Genomic DNA, 17859 nt, shown 5'->3' with positions numbered 1-17859 from the left:
TAAGACCCTAGCACCTCATTACTGTGGAAAAATAAAAATGCAAGCCAAAGCTTCTCCCTAGATCCAAAATAATAGGTCTTACTTGTTGATTGACGGTCTAGAAAGGTAGTTGAAGAACATGTGCTCATAAATGACAGGCTTAACGCACTCCCAGGATCCCAATGCTATCCAATGCTATAAAATTTCTATTTGTTAAGTCTAACAACTTGGCTCTTTATCTCAATCCACCACCTCCTGTTACCAACATTTGAGCACAAAGCCCTAGACAACACTTTCACACTTGTATCTGACAGATAATTTGATTTGTTCCAAATCTTTGATTTTTTAAACATGTAATGCTAAAAAAAAAAAAGTAAACAAAAATTATATCTTTAAAAAAAAAACAAGCAAGATCTGAACTACAGAATATATAAGTAGAAAATAACACCAGCAAAAGAATTGCAACACTAGAAATAACCTACCAACTATAAATTTCAAACCCAAAACAAGTTGGATATTTTTAGTAATCTAGAATTTCATCCAGAAAAAAAAAAATTTTAAGTATATGTAAATACCATTTGAAGTCTCCTATTTTTAGCCATAACACTGGACTATCTGTATTGGAACTCTTTTTTTAAGATTTTATTTATCCATTCATGAGAGACACACAGAGAGAGAGGCAGAGACACAGGCAAAGGGAGAAGCAGGCTCTGCAGGGAGCCCGACATGGGACTCGATCCAGGTCTCCAGGACCACACCCTGGGGTGAAGGTGGTGCCAAACTGCTGAGCCACCAGGGGTTGCCCTGTATTGGAACTCTTAATAATAGGTTAGCTTCCTCTTGGGATGCTATTTGCATTTGAGCATCTCCTGTCATCAGTTGATAAGTCCCAAATTTGTGAACTAATTTTAATTTTACTAAACTAATACAATTAAGCAAGAAATATGCTAGGTAAAAAATTACTGCATTCCCAAGAAAAATTATTTGGATATTATCCAAGTCACTACCTGCCCTCCATGTCACACTAGTCCACAGGGGAGGAAAAAATAACACACCACACACAAACCCCCACAGATACACATTCTTTATGATTTTTTTTATTCCTTTCAAATGATGGAACACATTTCATTTATGTTCTAACCAAAATACCTGATAAAGATACCCACAGAAGTACAGTTATGATGACAATGAGTAATGTATAGAATTGCTGAATCACTATATTATACATCTAAAACTAATATAACATTGTATATCAACTATACTGGAATTAAAATTAAAACTTAGTAAAATTTTAATAATTTTTTAAAAGGAAAAAATAATTTTAAAAAAAGGATACCCACAGGAGAAACATATCAATAGATTAAAAAGATAGGATAAACTTTAGCAGAGAGCATATAAGTAAAAACATATTCTTCAGATTGAAAAATCTGCAAATAACTTTTAATTAAAGTAGGTCTTTCAAATACCATTCAACAAAATAAAACCAATTTTATTAACAGTACAAATGTACAAGTCCATGTAATTCTGACAAGAATATAAATTATATTCTAGTTGCTCAGAACTGCATGTCATTAAAAGAAACCATCCTAGAAAATACTCCTTGAGCACATTAATGACTGTGGCTAGATAAATCTGATACATGAAGCACTAATACAGTGTCTAGATGAAAGAAATTTGCTTATTTGAGAAGTCAGAAAACGACTGACTCTGAATCTTCAAGCTATTTTTCAAGCTTTTATTTATACACTTAAATTCATCTACTTTTTAAAGCATATTCCCAAAATACTTGAAAAAGTACATTTTAAAAGCATGTTCAATTCACTAGTAATCTATTTGTCACTAAACCAACATTTATTGAATGTCTATTATGTGCTTGATGAGGAGGGATGGATAAAAGACTAACTAGATACTACTCCCTGCCCTCAAAAGAGCTGACAATCCATCAGCGAGATAAACCTGTAAACCATGATTTCAATTACTCATGAAGAGCAATTTGGAATGATATAGTAAAAATTTGAAAATATACATAACTTAATTACATTTCTAGGTATAGATCCTAGAGAAATTCTTACAGATAAGCACAGGGGACTTACACAAGGATTTTCCTGCAACACTGTCTCTAATAAACAACACTGGAAAAAATACAAATGTCTTTCAGTAAGTAAGGAATGAATAAAGAAGAGATATATACCTATATAGAACACTAACAGTTACAACGAACAAATTATATGTTCATTATGGTTAGATGTCAAAACACCTTAAAAGTAAAAATGTAAATTATAGGCTGATAAATACTTTGTAAAAACCAATATTTAAACAATCTGGCATCAAATATAAACTATATATAACTACAAACTAAACAATACTATATTGTTCATGGTATCCATTATGTATGTTAAAGTTTTCTTTTTAATTTTTAAGGCATTTTAGGTCATCAGAGTAGTTATTTCTAGGAAAGAGTGGGAATGACATGGGGAGCAAGACGATAGAGATTTAAAGGTTATTTGCTCTAAGTTCAAAAAGAAGCAAATTTAATAAAATGTTAAACAATTGTCATGTGTACATAATGGGCATATAGATTTTATTACTTAAGTTCTCAAAATTAAAAAAAAATACAAGACTCCAAAATTTGATCACATTTCACATGTGCTCAAATCCCCATTACCTAGAGACATACAAATGCCTTAGCATGACACTCAAGTCTTATACTGATGCCTACCTTCCTTTATAGACCCAAATATGAACACTTCCCCCAACTACCCAGCATATAAAATTAATCTTACTTTAATGCCCACATGTTAAACATTCTATATATTTTCCCAATCCTTGTCTAAGTGTTGCTTTCTGACAATTGGAATCACCCAAAAAAATGTTCACCTGCATCATAATCATATCACTATATATCACTCAAAACCAAATTCATATGTCATGTACTATTTACATGATTTCCTGATTCTTCTCTTATCTCTAATATAAGTAACTACTTTTGTAATTGGCATTTCCGTAGCACTTTTATAACTAGACAAGGATCTCCTCCCTTTAGCAGTATATCTTGATTTCTCAAGACTTCTCATAGAGCCTGGTAAATGCTAGGTATTCAAATATTAAATGAACCGAATGAATATCTGAAACAATATTAAGGCACAGAGTAGTAAGTTATCAGTTCATTGATTCATTCAAATTTCTTTTAAATCTGCTGGACAAAAATGAAATGGTATTTAGCTTCTAAATCCAAATTTCACAAAAAATATAAAATACTATGCTTTTACAAAGTAAAATATTTTGCATAGAGTATAATTCTACTATTAAAGTTAGTTATGTTCATACTCATATAGGTTTAAGATGAATATTAAGCACATTTTTAAGACCGTTTTCCTTTGATAATTTTACTAATTTTCCTGGAAAAGATTTCAATATGTCTTCACTGGTACCTCCTCTGAAATTGGTTATCATCCTAGCAAAAAGATCCTCTGCTCATGCTAATAATTAACTTCTTCCTTTGATGTCTCACAGCACCTGTCAGTAAGTGTTTTAAAGGGGGCAATGTCTTTTGGAAATTACTGCCTGGTTAAAAGGCAAATACATTAGCTCCATCTGTGATTTCATGGAATAGCTTGAGGACAGAAATTTGGGTTACAAATTGTAACAGGTTACAATCCTGACTTTGACACTTATTTGTTATTACTTAAACTCTCTAAGTCTCAATTTCCTCATCTGTAAAATAGAATAGACTGTTTCATATGGTGGTTTTGAGGATTAAATATGTAAAACTGCATATTGCCTAGCATATTATAAATATTCAATAAAGAGTAATTATTAAATATTTTTAAATATCAACAAATGACAGCAAAATCCTGATACATAACATTCAATAGTAAAATAAAGCTCTATATCTTTAGGTCACCTTCTTTAGAGTGCCACATTCAAGCACCAGTGTTTACTGGAAACTACTACTCTGGGTGTAAGTAAATGCCTCATCCACTAAGAGGGGTAAGCGGGAATGCCTGGGTGGCTCAGTCAGTTAAGCATCCAACTCCTGATTTCAGCTCAGGTCATGATCTCGGAGGTGTACGATCAAGCCCCACATCGGGCTCTACGCTGGGCATAGAGTCTACTTAAGATTCTCTCTCTCCTTCTCTCCCTTTGCCCCTCCTCCACTTCTCTCCCTCTCTAAAAGAGAAAAGAAAAAAGAGGGCAAAGGACAATGAAGGCAAGTATCTACTCCAGGAGATTTGGAAGTTGACATGAGTATAGAGAAAAGGAATCCCTCACAAATGTAAATTATTTAAGTCTGGGATTACAAATAAACTCACTTCACAAGGAGTGTTTGAGAAATAAGATGTAAGAAATGAAGAAATATAGTGGGGGAATTGAGAGGAAGAGAGGGTACTAATCCCGTAATATATTAACTCTAGGTTGAAAAGCAAAAGAGTGAAGAAACACAAGCCTTAATGTAATGTTGAATTAGCTACTGCTATTTAAACTCTGATGCAAATGTTTACCTTCTACACCCCTGTTGATGATAACATGGCTACCAGTGTATTTTCGTAGCTGCTGCAACAACCTCAAATCACACCAAGCAGCAAAGAGGAATTAAACTGTGAATAGCTCAAGGGTGAAATCAAAATACAGTAGGTGATATTAGTCAATGACAGCCCAATTCAAACTGGACTCCAGAAAGTAAACTCTGGAAGGAAGATGAAGTAAAGTAACCTATATTGAAGACTTTCTATATGGGGACCATAATACACATTTGGTTCTTTACCTCCAAATCTCTTTTAGTCTGATGCTTGTAAGAACATGTTTGAAGTAGTATTATATCCCTTCTGCAAACAAGGAAATGAAGGTACAAAAATTAAGAAAACCAACCAAAAAAAAAAAAAAAAACCCAAGTTACATGAGTAAGAAACATTGGTATGAACTGAATTTAGTTCATCTCAAATAGGGCATTTCCATCAATCACTCCTTAAAATGCTTCCGCCCTATAAGGAGGCCTGAAGAGGTGAATTTGGATCCACTTCATATATGTAAGCCTCCAAAAAAATAATAAAAAACAACATCATAAAAATTGTCATGCCAGCAGCCAATGAACTCTATGAGATGTCATGTAATTATAAAACTAAAAAAATAACAATTCATCAGGAGATTGAAAAACTTAAAATTCACAATTAATTTTCAAGACATCAAGTTTAAATCAAGAAATATTTATCACTTCCCTAAAACTTTCTAAAATCTATTCGCAATACGTTATGTGTATAACCATATACATAATACATTACTACTTTCTTGGTAATTCAGAAACCTATACTAGTTCATAACCCAAAGCTATACAGAAGGTGTAAAAAAAATGACTAAATAAACAGAACATATACAGATCTAAATAAAATATACTGACCAACACAGAAGTTATTTTTTAAATAAATTACAAAATCCTAGTACTTCAAAATGTCAAGTTGTATAATAATTGAGAGATAATCCAACTGATCCCATTGCAACTGAATAAGAAGCTGCCCAAAGAGCTTCTGTGTCCAAATTTTAGTAAAGAAGCAGAATCTAGAGCAAGAAGAATAAAGAAGCAGAGAGAATATACTTAAAGAGGTGTCTAGATCACCAATAACTGTAAACACAAACTAAATAGAACTTTAAAAAAACTTTGTAGGGACACCTGGGTGGCTCAGTGTTGGAGCATCTGCCTTTGGTTCAGGTCATGATCCCAGAGTCGGTGGATCAAGTCCCCTATCGGGCTCCCCGCAGGGAGCCTGCTTCTCCCTCTGCCTGTGTCTCTGCCTCTCTCTCTGTGTCTGTCATTAGTAAATAAATAAAATCTTTTAAAAAAGCAAAACAAAAAAACTTTGTAGCCAGTACTGCACAGAAGTGATATAAAAGCTATCACCAAAAAAAAAAAAAAAAAAAAAAAAAAAAAAAAAGCTATCAGAATTAGAAACATAGCTAGCTGTATACAATATGTTGGAAGCTCACCATAGTTGCATTCTTCAAATCTATTTCTAAAATCTATACAACAGTTTTTCAGCAAATACAAAATACATCATATAGGAGCATGGCACTTGTCTCACTCAAAAATGACTAAAACAGAAATCCATTCTCTGTCGAGGAAGATTCTACATGTAAGCTCTCAATTCTTTACTTCACCACAACTCACTGAGTCTTAAAATGTAAACTCATTGTTCTCACTTTCCAGCTGAATAAAACTTCCCCCTCTGACAAACACAGGAATCCTTCCCTTAAAGTTTATCTTAGTGTAAATCAGTGTTGCAAAAAAGAATATTCAAGTATCTTTCTACTTTGTATAAAATAGCAAGTTTATAACATTCCAGATGCAACTAATATTTCAAATTGTTTTAAGAAATTTTCCCACTAAAACCACCTAAAGGACAAAAATTTAAGATAAACCCTAATACCTACAGAAATTACGTACAAGCATTATATCTTTCTAGTTAAATCAAGGACACAAAAGCTGTCACCAAAATATACAAAGACAATGCTGCCATCTAAAGGCCAAGACAGAATATGAAAAATATGTATACTCTATTTCTGCTTATACATAAAAATAATTTGATATTTTAAGTCAGCAAAGTTTACACTTTTAAAGAAACACTATGATTATTTTTAGACTACACAACAAAGCTCTAAAACTCTTGAGAAGATTCAATAGTGACTGATATCTGCACAAACCAAATTCTGTTGCCATCCTCTCACACACAGCATTTTCCTAAATATCTCTATTAGTTAACTTAAAAAAAACTGTCATATTTATTAATATTTAGTGATATTTCCTGTCTATAATTACATGTGCAGTATAATATTCTAAATACATTCTGTATAAATATAAAATACTACTTGCCTTTAACCAGACTGCTATTATTTCTACTCATCCCATATAAAATATTTGTTGTTAAAGGACCAATAAAAACAGTCCTCAGAGTGAAAATATCTAAACTACTTAAAGAATTCAATTATTTCTCATTTCATAAATTCTAAAACTACAAAGCAAAGCTCCAATGGGAGGACAGTTATCAATATTGCCCAGTGCAATGAGCTCAAATGATTCTAAGTTTCCCTTTCTAGGACCTTAAATGGAAGGAACTGTATTGAATGGAAAGAACTTTAAGATTTAGCAAAACTACTTCAATTTTCCAATGAAATCACATGTTTACTGAGTAATACTACATACAAAACTGATTCCTTTAGCATTTAAGTATATAACATCTTTTTAATGGACCACAACACTAGATAAAAACAAATACGAACATAATTATAATCTTCAAAACATACAGTTAATCCTTTTGAGAAACTACTAAAAATTTTAATGTGTCAAGAAAATGCTTCTCCATGTTTACTCAACAAGAAAACAAATAAAACCACTCAACAATTATTCCTATTATGTGAAGAATATAAAAATTTTAAGTTGGGTTTACCATCCTTCAATTTATCTTGAGTATAAAAAGGAAACTAAAAGACAACAAATACAGACAGAATTTCATAAAAATTACTAGTTTTTTAGTGCCTACAATAGATTAGAGTTTGTATTACACAATTTAAGGACATTACATTATTTAATCCTCAGATCTACATCCTGCAAAAAAAGCAAGTATAACCTTGTCTGTAGAGAAAGTTCAGAGAGCTTAATAAGTAACTTCCCCCAGAATCACAATACAGGGATCCCTGGGTGGCGCAGCGGTTTGGCGCCTGCCTTTGGCCCAGGGCGCGATCCTGGAGACCCGGGATCGAATCCCACATCGGGCTTCCGGTGCATGGAGCCTGCTTCTCCCTCTGCCTATGTCTCTGCCTCTCTCTCTTTCTCTCTCTGTGACTATCATAAATAAAAAAAAAAAAAAAAAAAAAAAAAGAATCACAATACAACTGAGTGAATAACCAGGTTTTAAAAACTCATTCCGGGGGATCCCTGGGTGGCGCAGCGGTTTGGCGCCTGCCTTTGGCCCAGGGCGCGATCCTGGAGACCCAGGATCGAATCCCACATCAGGCTCCCGGTGCATGGAGCCTGCTTCTCCCTCTGCCTATGTCTCTGCCTCTCTCTCTCTCTCTGTGACTATCATAAATAAATAAAAAAATTAAAAAAAAATAAAAAAAAAAAGAATCTAAAAAAAAAAATAAAAAAAAAAAACTCATTCCGGGGATCCCTGGGTGGCTCAGTGGTTTAGCACCTGCCTTTGGCCCAGGGCCTGACCCTGGAGTCCCAGGATCGAGTCCCGCATCGGGCTCCCTGCATGGAGCCTGCTTCTCCCTCAGCCTGTGTCTCTGCCTGTGTCTCTGCCTCTTGCTCTCTCTCTGTCTCTCATGAATAAATAAATAAAATATTTAAAAAATAAAAATAAAATAATAAAATAAAAACTCATTCCCTCTGACCCAGATCTTATTCATTTTACAAGATCATACTGTTTTAAGAGAAATTATTAAATTTGTATTAAAGAGAAATGTGAAGGATTTTTACTATATAATTTCAGAAGAAAACCGAATTTACTGGAGGCAAATAGAATTCAATATAGTAATAAAAGCATTTACTTTTAATTCATAGTGTTTTGCTTTTTCTAACTGGAATCTTCTTTTGAAATGGCATTATCTCAGTGTGCCTGGATGGTTCAGTCAGCTAAGCGTCAGACCCTTGGTTCTGGCTCAGATCATGATCTCAGGGTTAAGAGATCAAGCTCTGCTTAATATTCTCTCCCGCAACCCGGGTGGCTCAGTGGTTTAGTGCCTTCAGCCCAGAGCCTGATCCTAAAGACCCAGGATCGAGTCCCACATCGGGCTCCCTGTATGGAGCCTGCTTCTCCCTCTGCCTGTGTCTCTGCTTCCCTCTCTCTCTCCCTCTCTCTCTCTCTCTCTCTCTCTGAGTCTCTCATGAATAAATAAAGAAAATCTTTAAAAAAAAATTCTTTCCCTTTCTCACCTTTGCTCTCTCTCACTCTGTTGCTTTTAAATAAATAAATACCACTATCTCATTTGAAGTGTTGACACTTCTAGAGACTTTTTAAAACTCGTTAATTTATGAGATATACTTATCAAATTTTGTAAACTAATTCCAAGGGACAACAAAAAGACCTCTTTATTTAGGGAATACAATTAAATAGCAGGTCTCTTTTGTAAATATGCAACATATTCAGCACCATCTTGTCTACATTTTAAAGTACACTACTTTTGAACATTGAGAAATCTACTAGTACCTCCCAAATGACAACTTTTTCTGTTAACTTGTACTATGCACCTATCATCAAAATTTAAAAGATCTGGAGTATTACTTAACCATTTAAAAGATTGAAGCTCTGATACATGCTACTACATGAATGAATCTTGAACATTATGCTAAGTGAAAGAAGCCAGACACAAAATACCACATACTATGTGATGCTGTTGGTAGGAAATGCCTCAAACAGGCAAATCCACAGAGACAGAAAGCAGATTATCAGGTTCCAGGAGCTGGAAGAAGTGGGGTGCAGAGCAACAATGAATGAGCACAGAGTTCCTTCGGGGGTAAGGAACTTGCTCTAGAATTAGTGATGATGATTGCACAACTTTGTGACTATATAAAAACCACTTTAAAACCCTTTAAAACCGTGTATCTTATGGCATGTGAATAAAAGAAAATTAAATGGTTTTAAATATAAATGATACATCAAATGTGAACGACTTATATATGTATGTTCTTAAAGTATAAAATCTATATAACTACCAGAATTATCTGCCTCAGTTTACTAAATCCCATTTTTCACCCTACCAAGTAAAAGACTGTATTTCACATGTGTACATCTTCCTGAAGAGTAAAAAGTTCTAACTACCTAGAAGTATTACGGTCCCTAGGGAATCAGAGAGAACCACCACCACATACCTATGTCTAGCAACTAAATATAATTTTTTTCCAATTTACCTGAGTTAGTTCACTGTCAGAACTTAGACAAAAACATGTTAACACATCCTAATGAGGAATTTTTAACATGCAAGTACCACATGAAAGCACATAGAGAGTTACAGGATCAATTTAAAAATCACTGCTTTGAGGGGATTCTTGATTTAAGTAGTATTTGCCTCTAAAACGCCAAAATAACCAGATAAAAATTTATAAGCTAAGTTATAAGGAAATCAAAAGTTAGAAACAAAATGTACTTACTAATTTGTTTTCCTGCATGTATATTCTTTGTAATTTCAGACAGCCCTTAGCTATGACGATCATGCCTTCATCTGAGATCTTGTAACACTGGCCGAAATGAATATCTTTGAGTTCTCTGCACTTTGATCCCAGCTGTAAACAAAGAGATTGGCTGAATGCTCAGAAAAATAACAAAAATAACATATTTCTAGTGGGATTTTCATAAATATTTTTAAATAGCCATGCCAAAGTTATATAATTGCTTATGAACTACTTTTAAAACAAAACAAAACAGAATGGAGGCAATCTATAACTTAAAATGAAATTGTGTAAGCTGTATCATCTTCGAATTACTTCCTTGCTCCAACTATCTCATACTATATGCCTACCCAAAGTGCCTAGATTCTTTAACGTTTGCCTTAAATTCACATTTTTATTTCTCTTGAATCAGTTATATTGTTACACTGGTGGGGCTCAGTTCCAAGGAATAAAACAAAGGTCCAAGAAGTGAGGCAAAGGTCTAAGGAGTGAAAAAATATTTCATGATTAGATTCTACTTCCACTTCTGATTAATGAAATCCCAACTGTACCTTAAATAGTAACTGAACAGGTACAATGTTCCCATTAAAACCACTAAGTATCACAAAGAACAAATTACATACATTTCTTTTCAAAAACTACAGTGGAGATTAGACGGTCAAAGCAAATTACAAATGAATGCTATTTCATAAGTATTACATATGAATAGGATCACTTTAGAGATAAAATATAAAACTTATTTAGTAGAAACCTGTATATCAAAACCTGTATACCAAAATTATTTTAAGAATTACATTAAATAAGACTCAGTGTCAGAAAGGATTCAATGTGTCCTAAAAATATACCACTGGTAAGTGTGTAAATTAGTACTAAAAATCTTCCTGGAGGTCTACCGAGCATAAATGAAAAAATATGACTCAGCTTTACCAAAAAATTAACTACAGAGGGATAGATAATTGGATAGATTACGTGATAAAGTAAACATATTAAAATGTTAATTATAAAAAAATAAAATAAAATAAAATAAAATAAAATGTTAATTATAGGGTGGAGGGATGGGAGAGAGTTTAAGGAGTGCACTTGTTATGATAAGGACAGGGTAATGTATGGAACTGTTGACTTATTATATTGTACACCTGAAACTAATATAATCCTGTATGTTAAGTGATTGCAATTAAAATTTAAAAAGAAATAAAGATGTTAGTTATATAATCTAGGTAGTGGGTATATAGGTGTTCACTGTAGAATTCATTCAATTTTTCCATAAATGTTTTCATAATAAACTGTTGGAAATAAATGAAAGTCTATAAGCTATAAGAAATTAGCAAAAGGGATTTTTTAATATTAAAATATAGAAAACCTAAAGATACAACTTGCAGTGTTTTCAGAAAATTGAATATAATACAGCCATTAAAACTGAAGTAAACACTTGACAAAAATGAAAATTTTATACAAGTTTTTATAATATAAACCAATTTTTGTAAGCAAATTATACATATTTAAATATATATATATGTGCATGTGTGTATACAAAAGAGACTGAAATTACATCATAGTGTTAACGGTGCTTTGTGATTAGTGTAGCATGTTTTTTTTTTTCTACCAATCTTCTCAGATCTTTTTAAAAATAAATGTTACTTTAGTAATTAAAATTTTCAAGCTCTCTTTCAAGTAAAGTAATGATATGTGAATTCAGTTATTTTTCCAGGAGTGCTGATACAGTTATACTATGTTATTTTCATCTCAGCCACACTATAACCAATTATATATTCCACTAGAGATGTAAACTCTATGAAGAAAGAAGTTTGCCTAATAACTACCCCTGGAGCTCAGTGTCTTATGCTTAACTTAGCTGATACTCAGGAAATATTTGTTGAATGAAGACTGATCTTAGAACATGAGAGACTCCTAACTCTGGAAACAAACTAGGGGTGGTAGAAAGAGAGGTGGGTGGGGCGGTGGGGGTGACTGGGTGACAGGCACTGAGGGGGGCACTTGATGGGATGAGCACTGGGTGTTATTCTATATGTTGGCAAATTGAACACCAATAAAAAATAAATTTAAATAAGTGTGAGGGAAAAAAATGGCTGATCTTAGTTACATGATGTAAAGAAGCCTCTTTGAAAAATGAACAAAATACAGGAAATCATGATTATGGTCTCACATCACCATGTTCCAGTTAATTCAGGAATTCTGAATTAGGTCCACAGTTAGACTGCAGGGATGCCACAAAAGCAGATAAGAAAAAGGGAGTACATTTTTATTTTCATATTAATTGCTTCACTAATTAACGTAAGAAAAAAAATCACAATAGTTTAACAGTACATGTGACTTTGAACAAGATATCAAAGATAATTTTATATTACTGCTGTTGCAGACATCATGAAATACCATTTTTGTTCATCAGTATTCATTATATTCATTAGATCCACTACCAGATCTTATAATGCATAAAAGAGGCACATATATTTCTAGAACAAATATACAACAGCATGTTACATAGACCTAAAAATGCTGACTTCAAAACCAATAGTGGGGAAAGTAGAAAAACAACTTGATAATAATTACAAAACTCCTCATAGGCTCACACAGGTTGGGCATTGAGGGTGAGGTTAGTATTAAAAACACCAAGGTTCTTTATAGTCTATTTAAGAAGTAGTTAACCACTCAGATCACCTCCCCATCACTGCAAAGCCCATTCTCCACAAGAGCAAAAGACTGGAGTTCACTGGGATGAGTAAAACACAGAGTTTCTGGACTAGGCTACACCATGCATAGCTGACAGCAAGAGCATACTGCTAAAAATACGGGGATGATGTGAAAGTTTATAAGGTGAAAATGAAAAAATTCAAATAAATAAATCTATAAAATGTTTCAGGATGAAAGGGTATGAACTGAAAGGGCTCACTCACATATCCAGCACAAAGGACAAAAACAGACCCATGGCAAGGCAAATCAACATAAAATGTCAGAATTAAAGAGTATTTAAAAAAAGATTCTACAGACTTCAAGACACAAACATTTCGTACAAAGGATTAGGATTAAAAAGCCATCAAACTTCTTAATGATAACACTGAAAGAAAGCAACAAAGCAATGCCATCAAATTCTGAAGGAAAAGTACTTCAAACCTAGAATCCTATAGTCAGGATTCACCTATGAATTAAGTGTAAGGATAGAAGAGAGATGTTTTCAGACATGCAAGTTCTCAAAAGATTTACCTCCCATACATTCTTTATCAGAATCTGTGCTCTACAAGACAAGAATATACCAAGAAAAAGATTTGACATCTAGGTAATAGGATATCTAATACAGCTACATGATCAGGAAAACCTTAAGGATAATGATAATGGTTAAGATACTCAGATGACCATTAATGCAAGAACACTGGGTATACAAAAAGTCCAAAATGGAGCCTTCAGACTATCCTGGGAAAAGCTGCTCTAAGAAGATATATTTAAGTATCTACATATCTTGATATATTAATGCAATTGTGGAAAAGCTTTTAGTTCCATTTGTGTGGAGACCATTAAAAATAAGTAAACTAAAGGAGATGAAAAGACATCTATTAATTTCAATAACAAAATTTTATAGAGAAAAAAGTAGGTACAAAATTGTAAAATGTAAATACCAAATACTTAATCAAAATTATTAAAGAATTATGTTGGGAGGATGAGAGAATAGGAGACAGGGAAGGATAACTAAGCTAAATTCTCATCTTCCATAGTAAGGAATCAGCCTAGGTCGTCTAAAATGGATAAATCAAGAAAATATAGATGGGCTTGGAAGGTAAATGCTTCCTTCTTCTGAAGAAAGTTCAATTAGTCTAATTCCTTGTCTCTACACGGATTAGTTTGTGTTTAATAATTATCCTTTTTCCTCCTGGAAACAAACTGCCCCAAACAAGCATCCCTTCTACATTTGCAGGCCACTCTGCTGGTCTGGCTTAGCTGATGAGTGAGTCTGCCAGACAAATTCCAGAGTTGAGTTAACAAGCCCATTTAACTCTATTTCTAAGCAATATTCTCCAATCTAGCCTTTCTGAGTAATAAAGTTGATTTGACAACTCCATCCCTATTCCCTTCTCTTGTTAATTTGTTCAGATCCTAAGAAGTAAGGAGGCCTCAACACTTAGCACACCAACCAGATCACTGAAAAATACAACAGAATCTATACAGGAGCAGTGAACGAAGTATCGGGGGGGGGGGCGGGGGGGCTTAATGTCTAAGGCCATTAGTTTGTGCAGACAAGTTGTCAGAGTCTCAGGTTAACACAGGTAAGTCACAACCACTGAAGCCTTTGAGAAAGACCTAGGCTGATTACCTGGTATTTTGACTTTAGCAAGTCTCTCTGGTGGATTTATATACAAACAAGTGACTTTCCACATAAGTAGGAGCTACATGGATAGCCACACGCAAATAAGAATGATGTGGATGGCTTCAACAGACATTAGCAGCAGGAGAGCCCCAGAAACTTATCAGAAAAGCGTGCCTCAGGGAATAATTACTGTCATTTATTCTCACTGCAGAAACTGATAGTCTATTTTAGATATCATCACTGAGCATAATAGGCCTATCTGAACTAATTACATTACCCCAACCATAAATATCCTAAGGTTCCAGACTATCCAGTCATTGAAGAATCAATCATTTTACCAGGTATATTTCCCAGTTTTGCTAATGTTGTTCAGATCTCTCAGTGCTACAACTATCTTGTCCATCGTCCACAGAAAACATTCAGAAGACATCAACCAAAGCCTACATGAATATCCCTGTCAGCATGCCCTAAATTTATTTCAATTAGTCCTCTACCTAAAAACCACAGAAGCAGTATATAACTCTTTTAAATATGGAATTCTCTATTCAGAAAGACAGTGCTTGAGACACTGAAGCTCTGGCCCTACCTGATGAGCCCTGGTGACCAAATAAGATACCAAAAAGGTGGTACTATGGAGTAAGAACCAAGCCCCAGTATAAGGCCTATTCTAGATTACTCAAGTTAGAAACCTTGGACTTTCCACAACTATATCATATTAAAGGAAAAACTGAGTGTAAACAAGATCAAGATCATCATACAGTAATGGTAATGCCTTTAAAAATAAAAATAAAAATCAACCTGAAGCTTCCAGGCCACCATGTGAGGAACTTAGAAGTCACTACTCCATACTAACAACAAGTAAAAAGTTGAACTGAAAAATCAACAACTCTTCTTAGAGAAGTGAGGTTACAAGGAAAACTGCTGTCCCCAAAATTGGAGAGGCAAAGGGGTAGACATAGAAAAATAACCTGCCAGAGCAGAAACCCATTGGAAGAAACCTCCACAGGAACAGTGCCAAGGTAGGAAACCCTAAATTATAATCCATCTCCTGCTGTATCAAGTAAATAGTTTATCCCCATTAATTCTTATCCCAACAAAAATCAGTACCTAAAGGATCTACAAACACCTCAAAATTATCTCCATAATTACCTTGTACCTTACCACAGAACACTCTGAAATGATAACTACTCATCATCAGATAAAAATACCTATCTGCTTGATGTTGACTAGATGAATATCACCACTTACCTTGGTTGAATACAGAAAACTGCTGCCTGAGGGCCCTTCCGGGTAATGGAGATTATCAACTTTGTGGAATTTTAGCTCCAACCATATCTCTCCATTCTCACTCAGCCTGCCCTTCATTGCTACTCAATCTGGCACTCATGCCAAGTATGAATCCTAACTCTCACTCTTCACCCAAGTAAATGGTCTTATGGACCTAAGACATAGAACACAAGTGTATCATTTAAGAGGTTCTGAATTTTTACCAACATCAGTTCAGTATCTGGGTAACTATGAAAGGTAAAAGTCAGATGAATAGTGATAGAAAACCCTCTGTAACATGAATAATAATCATGTGTCAAAGGCATCCACTAGTCAATCCTGAAGGAAAGTGTTTAATAAAAGGGTGCTGTGATCACTCTGTCACTTGAAAGAATCCACTCCATCCACCCATGAAGCCATAGTTCATTTTCACATGTAACAGCAATCAGAATTACAAATAGACTGAAGAAAATAAATAGAAAGTGGATTACTCTTCATTCATTCTCTTCTTCTTTATAATAATCATCCAAGATTATTCACAAATTTGCTCACAAACATCCAAAGGTATTTTTCAAACTTTTCTACAATGTTGGGAGATGATTTTCCCACCATCTCAAATTTTAATTAAAATATTGCACACCACCCTTGAGAATTTATAAAAGAGAATCTATTTTAAAAAGCCACCTGTGGGGCACCTCGGTGGCTCAGTCGGTTAATCAGCTAACTCTTGGTTTCAGTTCAGGTCATGATCTCAGGGTTGTGCGACTGAGCCCCACATAGAGCTCCACACTAAGTGGGGAGTCTGCTTGAGATTCTCTCTCCTTCTCCATCTGCCCCTCCCTGACCTGCTCACATTCTCTCTAAAATAAATAATAAATATTTTTTAAAATATCTGTTATCCCGGAGGGTATTATGCTGAGTGAAGTGAAGTAAGTCAATCGGAGAAGGACAAACATTTTATGTTCTCATTCATTTGGGGAATATAAATAATAGTGAAAGGGAATATAAGGGAAGGGAGAAGAAATGTGTGGGAAATATCAGAAAGGGAGACAGAACATAAAGACTCCTAACTCTGGGAAATGAACTAGGGATGGTGGAAGGGGAGGAGGGCGGGGGGTGGGGGTGAATGGGTGACGGGCACTGGGGGGGGGGGGGGCACTTGACAGGATGAGCACTGGGTGTTATTCTGTATGTTGGTAAATTGAATACCAATAAAAAAGAAATTTATTTTAAAAATTAAAAATTAAAAAAAATAAAATATCTGTTATCACCAGGTGATTTTTATAATAAAACAAACACCTTAGGAAGAGCATAGTTCAATGGACAATGAATCTAGACACCTGAAACCACAACAATGTTATGGGATAAAAACAAAATTAGGTTTTCCAATGCCACATGCTTTTCTTCCTCTTGCCTACAGCCTCCCCTTTTCTTTCTCTTTGCCCATCACCTCTTGGATCCAGCCAGGGATTCCCTCCTGGGCCTATGAGAGGTGAACTAGGTTAGAAGCAGACACCAGGGGATCCCTGGGTGGCTCAGTGGTTTAGTGCCTGTGTTCAGCCCAGGGTGTGATCCTGGAGTCCTTTGATCGAATCCCATATCAGGCTCCCTGCGTGGAGCCTGCTTCTTCCTCTGCCTGTATCTCTGCCTCTCTCTCTCTCTCTATCTCTCTCTGTGTCTCTCATGAATAAATAAATAAAATCTTAAAAAAAAAAGGCAAAAAAGTTGCTCAAAACCAATATAAAGAAAAGATTTTTAAAATATGCTGCCTTCACTAGATAAGGAAAGTTATTCCTTCTACCTTCCATTCCCAATCTGTTACTATAATTATTATACACGTGCAAATAAGAACAGTTAATAAAATTCAATCCATGTCTTTTAACAACTTCACCCAGTAGTATGCTGTTCATATTTATAAAATCTGTTCATATTTCTAAAATCATAAGGACAATTTTATAATTTGACTCATTAGTTTCATCATTAGTAGTACAGTAGCACAGACAATGAGATATGGAAGAAAGCAAGGCAAATTTTTCAAAATGCCACTCATCTGACCCACTTTAAGGACGTAAATTTGAATATTTTCCCTACACTTGTATCATTCAACTTTGCCTTTTTTAAAAAACATTCCAATCAATAC

General features: G+C 34.4%; 1 protein-coding gene across 1 annotated transcript in view; it reads right to left on the bottom strand.

The window, feature by feature from the left end:
* Positions 1–17859, bottom strand: part of FBXL17 (F-box and leucine rich repeat protein 17) — a 496926-nt gene that overhangs the window by 434288 nt on the left and 44779 nt on the right. The window contains exon 4 of the mRNA XM_038532171.1: positions 10121–10252. Within this exon, the coding sequence (XP_038388099.1) occupies positions 10121–10252 (132 nt within the window). The remainder of the gene's footprint in view (positions 1–10120; positions 10253–17859) is intronic.

Source organism: Canis lupus, chromosome 3, assembly GCF_011100685.1.
Source record: "Canis lupus familiaris isolate Mischka breed German Shepherd chromosome 3, alternate assembly UU_Cfam_GSD_1.0, whole genome shotgun sequence".
NCBI lineage: Eukaryota > Metazoa > Chordata > Mammalia > Carnivora > Canidae > Canis > Canis lupus.
The sequence above is the reverse complement of the archived record's forward strand: the minus strand, read 5'-3'. Positions and strand labels throughout refer to the sequence as shown.